Source organism: Neodiprion pinetum, chromosome 3, assembly GCF_021155775.2.
Source record: "Neodiprion pinetum isolate iyNeoPine1 chromosome 3, iyNeoPine1.2, whole genome shotgun sequence".
NCBI classification, from domain to species: domain Eukaryota; kingdom Metazoa; phylum Arthropoda; class Insecta; order Hymenoptera; family Diprionidae; genus Neodiprion; species Neodiprion pinetum.
The window spans coordinates 27634602-27650788 of record NC_060234.1 but is presented as its reverse complement, the minus strand read 5'-3'; the positions used below and the strand labels follow the sequence as shown (position 1 = coordinate 27650788).

General features: G+C 35.6%; 1 protein-coding gene and 1 long non-coding RNA gene across 2 annotated transcripts; both read left to right on the top strand.

Annotated features, from left to right (window-relative positions):
* Positions 1-4076: 4076 nt before the first annotated feature.
* LOC124214407 (protein lifeguard 2) lies at positions 4077-5522 on the top strand. The gene is made up of 6 exons (XM_046616678.1): positions 4077-4132; positions 4252-4390; positions 4501-4748; positions 5018-5071; positions 5169-5259; positions 5391-5522. The coding sequence occupies exons 1-6, from the start codon at positions 4077-4079 to the stop codon at positions 5520-5522; spliced, it is 720 nt and encodes a 239-aa protein (XP_046472634.1).
* An 82-nt stretch (positions 5523-5604) lies between these two features.
* On the top strand, positions 5605-6945 carry LOC124213666 (uncharacterized). The gene is made up of 2 exons (XR_006881925.2): positions 5605-5750; positions 5854-6945. It is a non-coding gene; the product is annotated as an uncharacterized lncRNA (long non-coding RNA).
* Positions 6946-16187: the final 9242 nt, after the last annotated feature.

Sequence of the window (16187 nt, the reverse complement as noted above, 5' to 3'; positions counted from 1 at the left end):
TTGCATTTAAAGAGAATTTGCGGTAAGTTAAATTTGGACACTAAATATAAAAGTAAAAATTAAGAAATGTCATATGAAATTCCACTTATGAATTATTAAATCAATACATGATACAACATAGAACATAAATAGAAAAGTATCGTTGATCGTTTTTTTTTATACCGTCGTGACCTTAGTATTATGTCACTCGTATGTAAAAGAATGACCGGAAGCTGATGCTTAAGTATGACGTTCATCGTACATCAATTTTACGTAAAAGTATGAGTTGTTTCTTACGTAAGAATATGACGGTATTATGATATCCTTTTGACGTCAGAATATGACTTGTAATTTATGTAATTGTATGATTTATTTCTTACGTAAATAATATATAAATTTATGACTTTGATGTGACGTCACACATATGATAGGGATAAGACATAATATTTACGTAATATTTAAGTCACAATCATGACGTCATATAAAAGTCAAATTTTATGTCAGCACTATGGCATAATGATGTCAAACTACATGACATCATATCAGAGTCATCAATAAAGTCATTTTTATGTCATATCTATGTAAAAAGTCGATGATCTCTATGTGACCTATCTATGACGTCATATGGAGGTCATGTGTTCACTGGGAAGCTGGTATTTCGTACCTTGTAAGCTCGGTACGTGACGATCAATTTCATATTCATCGTATTTAAAAATTCTTGTATACTTGTTTGACAAATTCAAACTACGCTTGGAAAGAAAATGTCCCATTATTTTAAACAAGATGCACTCAACTTTACTAATTAATCCAACGACAAAATTATTTGAAATTGGAAAAAGTTGACCAAATTCGACGTTTTAGGTTCCCAAGAGGATGCTTTTGTCAGTCTTTACGGCAAAGTAGAATGTTTTGTTCATGTTTCATGCACTCCGATATTTTTCATCTTAATATTACAATGAAACCTCTCTCAACGGATACTTTTCAACAGTCAGTGAACGAAAGCTGGTAAACCAGAGGTCACATTGCAGAATAATTACCAAAAGAACAATAGTGGTGTTTCGTCAAAATGCAAACGCTAATGAAATTCTACATGTTACGGTTCTTGAGCTAGAAGAAATTGACATTCTTCTATTGTTTAGCTAAAGAACCGAATTGTTGTCCTTGTCGATGAATACCAAATACATTGTCTTTTTTTCTTCCTAGCTATCTAACTTTGCATATTAAGCATGCTGAAATATGCTGGATTCTTATTGTCTCGATGTCAGAGTGTCACTCAATAATGCATATCAGTAAAAAGGCATAGTTGCGACACAGCAGCACAACGCAAACATAACGGTTAGTTCTTATTACCCACGCGAAGAATAATATTGTCTGATATACAATAGTAAAGTGCATTTTGTTACACTACTAACTATATACATTTTCAGAAACCGTTACAGTTTGTGTTTGCTGGGATGTACAGTAGCTATCAATAGCACTCCTGCTATAGGCAAGACGCGGATAGTATTGGTTTTTAGTTTACTTTAAAGTATGTTTCATCATTGTTTGTCATAATGTTACGAAGGGTACAATCACCCGTTCTGCTCCCCTTTCTGATATAGTAGTCGTCGTAGATAAAAGACATGAATAAGGTTGCTGCGTCAAACAGTATTATTGCAAAAACAATCCTGATTCAGACTGTAAGCTGTAAACATGCTTGACATTAAAGCAGTTTTCCTCACCTTTTAATTTTGCTGCCTTTTGTTGTTGCTGCATTTTGTTCGCTTCATAAGCACACGGTGAAAAAGAAATCGTCAAGGACAAAGTCATACAGTTGAATAGAAGCGAAATATGCAAAATTCGTGATTTTGCGAAATTTGTAGGAACGATATTTTCGATTCCTATTGCTTCGTTGTAGAATATGGTTGGGCCTTTACAAAAGCCTCCGAATCACAAAAATTCATAGCTCTCAAAGGAAACGGAGCGAATTATGATGGGTTTATGGTCATACCAGTGATAAAAATCCAAAGGGCGCATGCGGTATAAGCGTCTGAATAGTTTAGCGAGAGAAATTTGGAAACAGTGTAAGACCAGTCATATAATGTTAGTTGCATCGTATGTAAGCTCAAAAATGAACTTTGAAGTTGATGGAGAGTCGCGATGAATGGAACCAGAAACCAAGTTCGTGTCAGCCGACTTTGCGTTTTACGAAAACGTAGATAGTGTTACAGAACCCTATATAAACTTGATAGGGAAAACGCGGAGTGCAACAAATACCTTTCGTGGAGCAGGGACCCGGATTCATTTAACGTCGACCCGTTTACAGTACATGCGCGCCCTATTTTTCAACTCTTTTCTACCTTTCTCACTAATTTTGAAAACCTTGCGAAAAATTAAGCAAGAGAAAGCACACGGAACAATAGTGATTCCGGAGTGGCCAGCACAACCTTGGTACCCAGTTTTTCAATCGATGCTCATTTCACAGTCAATTTGTTAATTTCTCATAACACGAAAACTCATCCCATTTGGCAAAAAATTAAAATGCTAGTGGTTATTTTGCCCCAGAAATTGGATATTACCATACCACGCATCTAGCTTAAATATTCTCGAATGCCTCACTGAAGAATAAGCAACCGATGCGTTTCATGGTTGTCTAGACGTGTTTAGGTTCGCAATATCTTTTACTGTCGGGCCGGAAGTTCGACAGGACAGCAGGACTAGAAGATTTTTGAAAGGGATCCTCACCCTGAGACCGTCGAGACCGAAGAATGATTATACTAGAGACACCAGAATTATACTGGAATACACAAGAGCGAGACTATCAAACAAAGAACAAACTCTTAGAGAGTTGACGTTGAAACTTGCGACGTCGTTATCTCTCATCACGGGCTATCATATGCAAGCGTATGCGCTTATAAACATAAAAATCATTCAGGAGTCTGAACACGCGATCGAAATTTGAATACCCAAAATAACTTAATTAATTATTGCCGTAAATAAGAACTTCAAACATCTACGAGTTGATCTCGAGGAAGAGTCGCAAAATACAATGAAATTATTCAACGAATTTAACGACTGAAGTTCTATCATAATTGTATCGAGTGTCTCTCTGTATTCCATTTAATACAAATAACGGACTTACAAACGAATGTGAAATTTTTTCAGAATTCTAGAATAGTTTGTCGACGATGACAAAAGAAGTGTAATTACTGCATCAACAGTGAATAGAGTGTTTTTGTATCCTTCAGAATGCAAATATTGACACTATCAAAATGTGAAAATTGATCAATTCAGGAATCACAGAATTATCTATCGAACATTTGGTCATCGAAACCGCCACCATGTTTCATCTATAAGGTAAGAACGATTGTCAATAGGATAGATACTTACAATGGGTGACATTGGGTATTAGCTTGGGTTAGTAATCGGCGTTGACTGAAGGTAGCTAAAGGCAGCCAGCTCAATAGGGCATTTTGAACATTTTAAAGCTCGGTGCAACTCGGCGAGGGACGGTCAGGGGAAATTTTGTACAGAAATTTATAAAAGCTCTGTAAGTCAGTCCATCAATGCAGGTCACTGCAATTGCCTCTCCACGCCCACGGTGTCCTTTTGCTTGCTTCAAAAGTCTTGAGCAATCCTCTGTCACTGTAATCAAGAATAAGAGTAAATAGTTAATGTTGATTTTCTATTTCATTTGTCGTATCGTGTAAGGATCTATATATATATATATATATATATTCAATTTCACACATGCTGGATCAGGTATAAAACTTGCTTTGAGACCTACCATTGATTAATATCGGCAGTATAGAATTCAACTCCATGTTTCAGGACGTTTTATCAGCCGCAGGTAGCACTCAGTTTCGTCTACGTACAATTTCCCCGCTTCTCAGCCAACAGGAAATCTGTTAAACTAGAAGAATTTAGCTGAGTGTACACCTAGAGCGGAAAATGAGAAAAACGCCGTCAAGTAATTCACGGTAATTCCACTGCTCTCCTTGTAACACTCTACTCAATTATTTTCTAACGTTCGACTGTTTTATTTCAGCGTCATGGTAGTTTTGTAGTTGAAAACGGTATAGATCACTCAGATTTGTAGCGTGTGGAAAATTTCGACCATGAACCCTCCAGGAAATCGAAGTCTGCCTCCTGGAGAACGTACCCGAGCTGTGAAGTGATTATTAAACTTTACATTGTATACACCAGCTAATCCAAGTCGTACAGGGAATATTCGCAATGTCTATATAGGTTAAATAAACATATTGAATGCTAAATAACGACTATCACATACAGCGAAAACGTCCCACCTTATCCGCCACCTCCGTACGCATATTCGCTCCAAAACCAACCAGGAGGACACCAAATGCAGGCCGTCCAAGTTGAGTATCCTCCGCAACTGCCACCTCTGTATAGAGGTCAAAAAGTGAGAAGTGTAAGTTTTGAGTTCTGTGATCAAAGATTGCTATACGCAGCAATATATTTCAATACTTTGAGTGTTTCCCCGATGTATACAATGATCACTCTCCGATCGCACCGTAACAGGGTCCATTCACGGTTACGGTCACTGACGAAATGGTCGCGGAACGTGAAAGGGAAAATCGAGAATTGTACAGACAATGGCTGGCAGAGCAGGAACTGAGAAACATGTCCGACGCCGAGAGGGAATACGAGCAATACGCGATGCAGTTTAGGGCTGCGAAAATAAGACGACTCTTCATAAAAAAAGTATATTGTATCATAACTGTGGAATTGGCCTTCACGGCTGCTTTTATAGCTCTTGTAATGTATGTGTAAGTATTCGAGCGGGTCTTTACATGAGAACTCAAAATTTAGCAGTACATTCATTCGGCTCCCGGCTAGAAACTTTTTCACGTAAATCGTGACAGGAATCGATTTTTCACAATAATGAAAATGATCAATTGATTATCATCAATTTTTCTAATTTCCAAGCCTCTCTTACAAATTCGTAGACGTATTACAGTTTCGATTCACTCTTCCTTGGATTATTGTACTTATAAGATAACGTTTCTCAAATTGTAATATTACATTTTTATTTCAGAGAGCAAGTTAAATTATGGGTACTGAGACACTGGGGCTTGGCTATCGCTGCAACGTGCGTATATAATTTTTTTCAAATTTATATGCTTGCGCTGGTAAAAAGCTGTATAAACAATAGACAAACCGAATCATTGTCCTCTCGTTATTACCAGAGTCGTCTACTTAATTACATACATCGCAATTACCTGCGTCGAACGAGTGAGGAGACAATCGCCTTGCAACTGGATATTGATGTGCTTATTGGTACGTCATGTGGAAGAAGTCTGCATTCAATTGAGTGCAGATAAAAGATTCACCAACAAAACTTTGCCAAATGCGCAATAAATTTTTCACGCGACGTGTAATTCGTCCGAACTTTAAAAAATTTTTTACAGACGCTTTGCCAGTCATACAGCGTCGCGTACGCGTCAGCGCACTATAACATCGAGTTGGTACTTCTAGCATTAGGAATGACCGCCCTTGTGACCGTGGTTGTAACGTTCGTCGCAATGTGCGCCAAGGTATAATACAAGTTAGGAGGAATATTTATCTTTATGCAGGAAAAAAGTTTATCGCACCGTATTACACACCGCGATCTGTTTCAGTTTGATTTCACAAACTACACGGGAATGATATTAATCATCACGGTTGTCATACTTGTCAGTACTTTGGTACTGGCGATAGTGGCGATCCTCACGCAAATCAAAACCTTGTGGGTCATATTTGCTGCGTTAATGACACTTCTGTTATCCGTGGTACGTATCAATACTGTAAACTATTACAGTTTCATTTTGAATTATAATATATATGTATATAACAGCTACGAATATCGACACAGTTGAATAACATTGTTTCCAGTACCTGTTCTATGATACTCAACTTCTCATGGGCGGACGTAGCATCGAACTCAATCCGGATGAATATGTTTACGCTGCGGTGCAAATATACGTTGACATCATTCTGATATTCAGGTACATATTGATGTGCCTGGGTTGCATGGGGGATTCGTAGGAAGCCATTAACCAAGGGGGGCTATCGCGGTAGATGTACGACGTTTTCACGGATTACATTTAACTACGAATATTAATTCCGAGTTTTCCGGTTCCTTGGAATAATCATATCAAAATGTTGTAAGAATCCAAGCACTGTCCGTAGAAATCAGTTTGTTTACTACAATGTATACCGTCGTGAGTTTACTGTCAACTGCGATTTACTTTCGTTGTAAATATATGTACCTCAAGTTCGGACACGTACAAGATATATCGAGCGTTATATTTATTCGTATCAAGACCGTATATAAGAATATAGTCACGGTATATGCGGTAGACAGAATTTTTTATACGCGTGTCGAATTATAGGACGTGAAATTAATAACACGCCGAGATTTATTAATAGGAAATAATGTTTATTATACAGTTTACATTTGTAATTAACTTCATTTATTTGACTTCTGTTATAAATTTTACCTTAATAATTATATATTATATGCCTTTGCCGAACGACGAATGCTTTCATCAATGTGCGTTTAGACTATAACAATCTTCGTTAAAAGCAAGAACTTCTTCTCCGAAATATGTCGTTCACGTGATAATCCTTTAAAGAATCGTCAAAATGCGTCGCACTGAAAACTGCATGAAATCGCTCGGCATACAAATAATATACGTAGTACTGTCGACGTAATTAAAGTAATTGGCGGTTGTTTTTATTTATTTATTTTTTTTTGTTAATCGTAATTGATTTTTTTGTTTTTTCCATTGTTTTTTCAATTTTTTTTTATCTCGTGATTCACCGGTCATCTCTCAGGTGGCTCACCAGATTTCAAAAGTGTCCATATAATATATTTCACCCTAGGGTTAGTTTTGTTATCGATATTCATATATATATATATATAATAATGTATGCGTAATAATATAAATAATGTTGTTAATAATATTATCTATATCATGATTACCGTTTCATTTTTATGATAAAACTATCTGAATGATTTTCCTAGTGCCATGCTCATTCATGGTACACAGTAGTATGAAGTATTTTAGTACACAGTATTCATTTACGTGTTCATTTTTTCGTGGTTGTTTTTCTTATCTTTTCTTTTTAAACGAGGTTCTCGTGGTATAAGAAGCATATTACTACTAAGGAACGAACGAGCGATCTTAGTTTTTGTTTTTTTTTTTTTTTTTTTGTATAGCACGGAGGTGAAAATTGATTTTACCCAAATGTTGGCTTATCAATTAAGTCTGGATGGAAAAAAAAAAATGTAAAAAATACACAGAATATGTGCATATTAAAACCATCGTGGCAAGAATTAATAATATACCGGCTGTACCTGTTATATTGTGTGCCAATACGAGTTGTAGCATTATTTAGGGATAATATTTTTGTTCTTACAACTTTTCCGTAACATGATCCTATAGCACAATGAGGACTTAAACCACTTCGGACATCTCTGAAATTTTCGTAGCATTACGCAATTGTATGTATCTAGTCTGCTAACGTAACTGTCGGTGATTAATATCATTTTGTATAATTATATCGATTTATAATAATAGTAATAATAACAATAATGTTATATTATTTATAATAATAATAATAATAATAATAATAATCATAATCATAATTATAGTAGTAATAGCAATAATGATCCGAATAATAATGATAAACGTAAATAATAACGTATTATATTGTTGTTCATTTTATAGTATAATATGTAGTATTCAATATACTTCATATGAAAATAATAATGCGAAATAGCATGTCTCGCGTCCATTTTGTTTCGCTGGTGGGGTTAAATATATATATATATATATATTTCACTCTATACGTATTCAATTATGATTCGCCACCGGAACGCGAGGCGTGATTAAAAATTATTTTACAATCCGTGACACGTGTTACATACATATTGATAATTGTATATTTACGCGTGATGTGAACAGAGACGTAAGTCGGGTGGGATGTCAATTCCGATGTGTGATTGTATATATATTATATATATAGAAAACCACTATACATATATATATATATAGGTTTTCTAGCGGTTGCATGGGCCGTCGTCTGCTAACATTTAATGCGCACGCTCTACAATTTGAGAGCAGTTGGTCTGCCAGGGGCACCAATCGTGCGCGATGTATGTAATCTCGGCATTTTTGACAGCTGCGATTTGAACACAACAACTGCCACCAACAGCTGTCAAAGTTTTTGAGATTAAATATGTATATCGCGCCGAACTCTCGACAAAATTTACGACGGTTTGTCGTTCTGACAAACATCCAATCGTTAGCAATTCACTCTGTATATATGTAGACACGTATTATATACACACGCACTAATCAATTAATTTGTCATTTCTAATACCAACGGATGTTACGTTTCATTCCTATATCATTGTATTTTATTTAAGTTCAACCACGCCAGCGTTTCGAGGTTTTCCGTTGCTGCGCATACGTTATATGATTTTCATAGCCACACCAGCAAGACTTTCGAGAAGAAATTCCAACTCCATACACATATTGAATGTTCCCGGTTTTTTTTTTCTATCTGATGTCTTTTCTGGTGGAAAAAAAATCTGTTATACCTTGCTTGATTTTCTTCTACTTTATAATAATTATTTTATTATTATTTTTTACTTTTTATTTTTATTTTTTTGGGCAGGGGGGAGGGGGAAGTTATCCTCGTTCGATATGCATCACCGTCAAGTACATTATTAAAAACTCCGCACATTCATTCATATTCACTGCGATCAAAAATTCCGGCAATGAAATATTCGTGTCGCGGTGTCGATTTGTTACATTACACACACAAAATACACACATGTATACATGTGTATGTAGATATGTGTGCATATGCATACATAATAACGAGTTAAGATTCACCGCGAAAATCTTGCAAGCGGGTTGTGTATTTATAAATGCATATTTATTTTATATAACTTATTCCGTGTGTGCCTCACTAAGCTCGACACACTGATATGCTAAAACCTTCGCTCTTTGCCTCGCCTGTACTTTGTATTTCTTTTTCTTCTTCAATTTTTTCTTTACCTCACTTATAAATCGATCCATCATAAAAGATTGCAATTCATTTAATTCTTTTTCAGCTCCTTCCTTCGCTTCTTACAATTTAGGTGATAATAATATTTATCATACACGTTATAGATGTATATAATACGAATATAAAAATACTAGAACAAGCAATAGGAAATGAAAAAATCAACATAAATAATCAATAAATAATGGAGATCAATTTCTATGAATGATGTAACAATTATGTGTGAATGCAATAACATCAACAGAGAGTTTTTAAAAGTAAACGATACGAAATTAGAAACATTGCAATAACGTCAATAATATTACTGACTGATATAAATGTGCAATTGCAACCATTAAATTCAGTCACAACAACAACAATAATAATAATAATTCTATTAGAAATCAATTTTTATACTTCGAGTTAGATGTTATATACTCGTTATCAAGGAATAATACTGCTTTACTTACAATAAATATGTGGTTGAATTCCATCGAATAACTTTATTATTTAAATTAGGACTTCGACATGCCAAAGTTATTACGGGTATGATCGATATAAGGTATGTTTGAAGGTTGAATTTACAATGCCTATACACCGCCTCGCATCGACATCTCTACAACTTGTTTATTAAACGGGACTGTTCGATTATGGTGTGCGTTTGTGTCAATTATTTCTCTATCAAGATGAAATCATAATCATTGAAATTATATGCGTCACGATTACTATGTGTTAAACATATATGTATACAGTTTAATGTTCAGTATACATATATACATATGTATGTATGTAGTATGTTTCATTGAGTATATAAGGAAATTCAAGCTTGCTCTGTAATATTTGTATACTGGCATTTATCGTAATGTTCTGCATACAATAAAGATTTTAAAACGTTTATGCTTCGCATTGACGCGCGTACGTAAGAAATTACTTGGATTTTGGATGTGTTTTTTGATAATTTACTTCACAATGGATACAATCTCAGCCCACAAGTCAACTCAATAATGCAGGACGTTAGCGATTCTTTTTACGCGTAACAATGGATGGCTTTTAGAATTTTACAACGAGTGATACAAGGATTCCGCGATTCTCATGGAAACTTCGTCCGGTTATTTCGCCCATAATCCCTACAAAAGAAAAGTTCTCAGCATTCGCAATTATATGCCAAGCAAAATTCTTTAGTGAACAAATATATTTCATAAGGTTCACCCAAATAACGAGAAATTATGCACTTGATCAAGTGTTTGATTATACTACGCAACATATCTTAAGCCTGCGGGCACCCAAACAACGCCCGAGGCTGTGAAAATTACAAAATTTATTGTTTGCCACTTGCGGAATCAATTTTGAAAACTGATTTCCTGATTATTATTAATATTATAATTATTGTTATCATCATTGTTATTGATATTATTATTATTATTATTATTATTATTAGTGGTATTATGATTATTGTTTTTATTGTTATTATTAGTATTAGTATTATTATTATCATTATTATTATTATTACTATTATTATAATCGTACTCTCGCAAGGCTCAAGGATATTCGAAAATGCTGCCTAAATACGGCATGTTAAAACATACAGCTGGTTACGTTAAGTTATAGTCGTTCAAATGATGCTCGAAAGATCCTACATTTATTGTTATAATCGTATATTTTCTATAATATTCAATTGTCAGTATCATGTTACAGCGGGTGGAGGAAATCTTCTAACAAATAGAAAGAGAGAAAGAAACAGAAAGAAATTCATGTCGCAATATAATATTATCAGATACTCATCAACAGAATGTTTACTCACACTTGGTAAAACAATACTTATAGGAATATTAAGGTTGCTTAAAAAATATGTTACGCTTCGGTCTTGCAAGCAGGTACTACGAATATCTCGACTAGTAATATTTTCAGAAACTTCAATTCACTATACTAGACTCGTTTGACTAGAACTATAACGACTTACTTCTAAATTGCACTGTTTCCTTTTCTTTTCTTTTTTTTCCTTCCTTACTTCCTTCGTGAATTCGTAAGTGAGTTTGAGGCATTCAAAATTGAACAATATTTGTCGCACCCACTTGCAATACATTATAATAAATTAACGTCGTCGACAATACGAGAAGTATATATTAATTATAGATAATCGTAAAACTGGATCGAATTGTAAATTACAACCTTATCGTAATTGTACATATAGTATGTAAGCACTATAAGCCCTCAAAATGTATACCTAAGTACTCAAGGAGTAGCGTTAAGTGTATGTATATAGTACTATGAAAAAAAATCATTTCATTGGTACGGTTTTACTATACACGGTAATTTGACTAGACTTAATAAGATCGATATGCGATATATAAATACAGTTCTTAGCAAGCTTCAAAAATCAGTTTTAAATCATTTAACCCATCTGTTAAATGCAGAATCACAGAACTTTAGCGTTATAATATAGCTATGATTATAGAATTGATGATAGCACTGTAACAAATGAACGGGCTTTGACTGATGCCATGCATATCCGACCACATGTTTTTTTTTTCATGTAATCGGTTCCATTGCAGTTATTCATAAAACGAACGAATCGGTATATAATACAAATGTTATCCATTTATATATCTTTGGTTGTTTGTCGGATTGATTTACACCTTGCGAATTTATCACGTCACCTCACCCGTTTGTTCAACCGTACACGAGTCTGACCGAGCTGCCACTTGTCTCCGCCACCCCTTTGACTAATATTACAGTTAAAGAGTAAATTCTGAACGCGCCTACAGGACAACGATAACCAGTACTTCGTATGTCGAAAATAATACTTAATGCGAATATTCCCAAATCTCAAATTGAAAATTATACGAGCTCCTCCACGTGTTTCCGAAACAGGTTCAACTATCGACCATACGCACCGCACCGCAAAGGTTTCAACGCCCGGCGAAGAATGAGCTTGTCAATAAAGCCGCTCACGATCGGAATCAATCATCTGATCTTTTTTCATTCTCACAGGCGAATGAGCGCACGGAATATCCACAGATTCGTTCGAAAACTACTTTCGAAATCGAGAGTCAGCTCTTGCGTATAACGAACGATGGAACTTGCAGGTGAACGCAGTTCGAATCCAGTGGCCGGGTAATTTGTAAACCATGTGCAAACGTTAGCTCTATTATTTTGACCAAGTGCACACGACGCTCGGAAACTGATATTCGCCCGGTATTTCCCCGTTAGTCGAAACCGTGCGTGCACACATAGACACAAGTATACGTATAATACTTATACGCCCGGGTAGTGTGTATTGTATTTCAAAGTGGTTCAAAGCAAAAGAGCCACTTGTTAGCCAACTGTTGCATTTGGCAAACGAAACCGTCCCGCAACGGAGCGGAAGCGTGGTCGAATTTATTCACCAGTATTATCTTCCAGCCCCGGAGTATCATGCCAGAAACATCTCACCGACAATTGCAACTCAAATACGCTTACCGCCAATTGCAGAACCAAAACGGTCCTGGTAGAGAATAAAGTAAATTCGAATGTCGACTCGTCACGAGTTTGTGTTCTCAAGTAACCCGTGCGTTGTGCACCATTCTAAATGGTATGTGGATGTATAATAATCGTGTTTCATTGGCTCCCATTGCCCAGTAAACCGGCATATTCACGGCGACATCTTGGCGTTGGTGGCATTTTTGCACGGATAATTGCATATGCATTTATATTTATCAACATCTAAATATGTTGCCGAGCCATGTTCGTATTAAATTCGTCATGTTGGACGGGCCCTCTTGACTGTACGAGATACATCACGATTTACGTTATGTTGGTCAAAAATATACAATTTTCCCCTGATTTTGCAATCAATTGTACGTGTCTAAGTGGCTGTCACGATTCAGTACTATTGAAAGTATGGTGTGGTTAGTCCTTACCGACCGTATTAAAATATCACTGGTTTCGACTAGTAAACAAAACTCTGCACAGCACAGATGTGAAAGTGGCCCAGCAGCGCAATTCTACATGCATTACCGCACAGAACATATCGAAAAAAAGTTTCATCTTAGGTATCAATTACGCTGAGAAATGTATTCCTGGTGTTACTTTGCACGAAACAAAATAAAGTTTTTCTTCATTTTATTCGGTATTGCAAATAGAAGTGCGCTGACTGTACCCCGTTCGCATCTGTGCTGCGTAGGCATTGATAGTAGTCAAAATTGGTGATATTTTACTCGGTCGGTGAAGACTGACTGTAAGCACCGTCTTAAGAAAACCTTTTTTTATTGCAGATTCTCATTACGCTATTCTCGTATTTACTCCTGCAGTAGGTACAGATAAGAAATTCCAAGGAGATCTCCCTCAGCCATGCTCGAGGTGAAAGGTGAAGTTGAACAAATACGTAATAACAATAATAAAACTACTATTGATAATAATAATAGTAGTTATAATAATAATGACAGTAATAATAATGGTTGTGACGATGATGATGATTTTGGTAACGGTGGTATTGATAATAGGTATAATAATAGTAATGACAGTCGTGAAAATCTATAATAATAATAATAATAATAATAATGATGACGATGACGATGATGATGATCAAAGTAATTTGATACGTAAATCGTGAATTGTAGAATAAGCGGTCGTAAAATATGACCAACTATTGTACCTGAAAGACGTGTAGCTAAAAATTCAATCCCCGTATCAGACTTTCGTCAACGATAATTGTCAATTCCGAATACACTGTTACAAACTTGATATAATCTGTTATAACTTGCATTACGATTTGGCTACGTTCGTATTTAGCTGTATATATATATATTATGCTTGATTTATATTTAATTTTAGAGTCAACTTTCAATCATTGTGTAAATTATCAATCTTATACGCTTATTTATTCATATAATCTATATAGATATGTGTATAAATATATGTACCTGTATGTAAATAATACATACGTACATACATGTACACACATATTTAATTATAATTTAAAAACCTTTGGCAATTAATTATTTAAAATATGTTTTGTTTGTTATTCCTTGTCAGCTATTATAATTATAATAACCGTTTATTTACTCGCTAATAATTATGTATTATTATAATATATATAATGTATATAATGTTATGTATAGTGTGTATGTGTGTGTATATTATATATTCAGGTGTGTCAAGATTATTTATATAAGTTTTCAATAATTATACATAATAGTAGTCATTATTTATAATATGATTTAATATTTGTTCATATATTTATATTTATATTTATATTTTTATTTATATATTTATATATATGTATATGTGTGTAATTGTTATTATTATTATTTTTTTTTCACTTATTTTTCGCTTTATGGTTTACTCAAGTGGCCTGCTATATAAAACTATGCTATACGCAACTTCCTCTACAACGTCCGACACGATTAATCTTAACCTTACGCTTGTTGTACTATCTACCCTCTACATCCCTAAACGGTCCTTCTACGATCTATTCGTTAAACGCACAGCTGGCGACTAAAGGAAACTTGACGAAAGATCCGAGCTATCAATTTCATATATTTATAAACATACGCGGATTATACATGCAATTCTCCCCCGCCACGGACCTGCTCGTGTCGATTTCTCTACCGTGATCACTGGTGGTCCCGTCTACTCGCTGCGATCTAATGTGTAAATTTACATATCCCAAGTGAAATTTGAATAATCGCTTAGTGCCGCGTGGATTGTGTCAGAGTTGAGTGATTATGAGAGTATAAGGTACGGAAGGACTTCGCTGTCTGCAAGACTTTGGACAAATTCCCCTTTCATCGAGAGGCCATCGCGTGTTCATTACTACATGATGTCAAAAATGATCGTTATCAACGATTTTCTCCCCTACGTATGCATAAAATTATTCGGAAAACGTAATCGAAAATTACATTTACACAGATTTTTCATACGCGAAATTCTCTTTCAATTTCCGTAACTGACAGTCGAGGGGCTGGTCACTCTTGACTATACTCGCTTCTGAACTACCTTGTTCAACTTACTTACCTTACATATCCAAAAACTCGTCGGTATTCGCCGATATTCGTCGATACTCTATGGTTCTTGATGGACAGATAAGGCAAATAAGTTAAATAAGTTAGTAAGCTGCTCCTAGACGCATCGCGAGTGTTGGCGAGTAGTGTGGGAGCGAGTACTCGGAGAGTTTCGACACTCGTCGATACTCGTGCTCGTACTCAGCCTTTTTCCGATCGCTGTCGGTAAATTGCGGCGAGTCGAAGGAAAATTTGACTCGTCGTCGTACTCGCGGATGAACTTCCAGAAATAAGCAAATCCTTATGTCATTGATTTTGTTGAATTTGGAGGATTCGGCGGACACGGTGAAATATCTTTTATGTATCCGGTAGACGGCATGCTTTAAAGGGTTTACAAAAAAAAAAAAAAAAAATGTCAAATATATCAATTCGATCGAATGAGTTCCGCCTGCACTAATCGTAATAATTGTGATGCATTGATTGAATAGCTCAAAACTACTGTGAATCCGTTCCATTTGCAAGTCGCATATAGGTATTTATGTACAATATGTAACAGATCTGACGTTGAAATTCATTCGAGAAATTCATCAATGACTGCATAAAATTTGGCAATGTTACCGGTAACTGCGAACTTGTGCGCAGGATACACGCAAGAAAATAAAATGCCGCATATATATATATGATTACATTATGTATCTCTCTCTCTATCTATCTCTCTGTTGAATAAAATATTCCATTTTTTTTCTTTTTTTTTTTTTTTTTTATACGAATAAAAGTCGAGCTATTATAATGCGCAAGATGATGAGGCGAGACGATATCGAGTCTCGGTAAAAAAATTCCGTGATGAAATATTGAAGGAAGATTGAAGGCGAGCACGCTGTTTACACCGCAGGGACGTTGGAAAGGAACGTGATTGGTCCATGAGAGGTTAGATGGTCGGTTACCGGGGGTCGGGTGTTCACGGGTTTCGGGGTAAATCACGAGCTGATTAGTTACGCAAAGGACTGCACATCCGCGGCTTCCATAATTCCCCCTAATTCGCGGGACGGAATTGGTCAGAAGCGTGACAGGGTTTCCAAATTCCGCGTAACGGGGCATTTCAGCAAAGTTGCCAATTTCCACACCCGTAAGTCCAGGCCTACGTGTAGGTATATACGTACATAACCCATATCTACGTTTCTCACTTCT